This window comes from Citrus clementina, unplaced genomic scaffold, assembly GCF_000493195.1.
Source record: "Citrus clementina cultivar Clemenules unplaced genomic scaffold, Citrus_clementina_v1.0 scaffold_3, whole genome shotgun sequence".
NCBI classification, from domain to species: Eukaryota; Viridiplantae; Streptophyta; class Magnoliopsida; order Sapindales; family Rutaceae; genus Citrus; species Citrus x clementina.
Window position 1 is genome coordinate 23,541,740 of NW_006262339.1, and position 1,159 is coordinate 23,542,898.

Sequence of the window (1,159 nt, forward strand, 5' to 3'; positions counted from 1 at the left end):
GTTCAATGATAATGAGATATTATTTGTTTACGCTAAGTCTCACCTACATCAATTCTAAAGCGCATATATATATATATATATATGCACACACACTTTAGTGACACATTCTACTATTTTCACATCCCATATTTTCATCTGATCAAAATCTCTCGTCTATTGAACTGCTATGGCTTCTTCTTGTTCTTCTCATTCTCGAAACAATAAATGTGATGTTTTCCTTAGTTTCAAAGGAGAGGACACCGTGATAACTTTACTAGCCATCTCTATTCAGCTTTGTCTCAAAAAGGTATTGACAACGATCTAAAGAGAGGAGATGAAATTTCACAGTCTCTTGTGGATGCAATTGAAGCATCAAGCATCTCAATTATTATTTTCTCAGAAAGCTATGCTTCCTCAAGTTGGTGTCTGGATGAACTTTTGAGGATCCTGGAATGCAAGACCAATTACGGACAGATTGTGATACCGGTCTTCTATCGCGTGGATCCGTCACATGTGAGAAAGCAAAGTGGGAATTTTGGGGATTCATTTTCGAAACTGGAAGAACAATTTCCAGACAGGATGCAAACTTGGAGGATTGCATTGACGGAAGCAGCCAATCCTTCTGGCTTTGATTCTCATGTCGTTAGGTAACAATAATTCTCTCTCTCTCCCCCTCTCTCTCTATATATGGTCTTGCTAAGTTACATCATCAGTAACTTATAGTAAACGTCACTCATGAGCTCCCAAGTGTCTTACAGGCTGCCATATTCTTGAATTAGGTGACTGCTTATGGGCTGTATTATTATGCGGTAGCTTGCCTGTATATATTTGTCTAATTCTAGTACATTAACTGAGATACTAATTAATTATTATCAATTATTGATAATAATTAATTTAATAGAACAAATAAATAATTCTAATATCATTTTTCCATTAATATCAGGTCGTTGCCTTGGATATTTTAAGACAAAATAATCAAAACTCTCTTTTTTTTTTTTTGGATTTGAATAATTTTCCTCACATGTTTCAAAATCTTATCAATGGAGTGATTTACTGCACCAGTGATAAATTCATGAATAAAGTAACAATTTTTCAAAACACGTTGGGAAACTGATTAATTTATTAAAATAAGATGGGGTTTCTTCATTTTACTCTGTTTTGTTTGATTAAGTTACAGCAA

The 1,159-nt window shown here is 34.0% G+C and overlaps 1 protein-coding gene across 1 annotated transcript in view; it reads left to right on the forward strand.

Moving 5' to 3' along the window:
• Positions 1 to 1,159, forward strand: part of LOC18046453 (TMV resistance protein N) — a 6,736-nt gene that overhangs the window by 4,729 nt on the left and 848 nt on the right. The window contains exon 3 of the mRNA XM_006441763.2: positions 223 to 626. Coding sequence (XP_006441826.2) covers positions 223 to 626 — 404 coding nt within the window. The remainder of the gene's footprint in view (positions 1 to 222; positions 627 to 1,159) is intronic.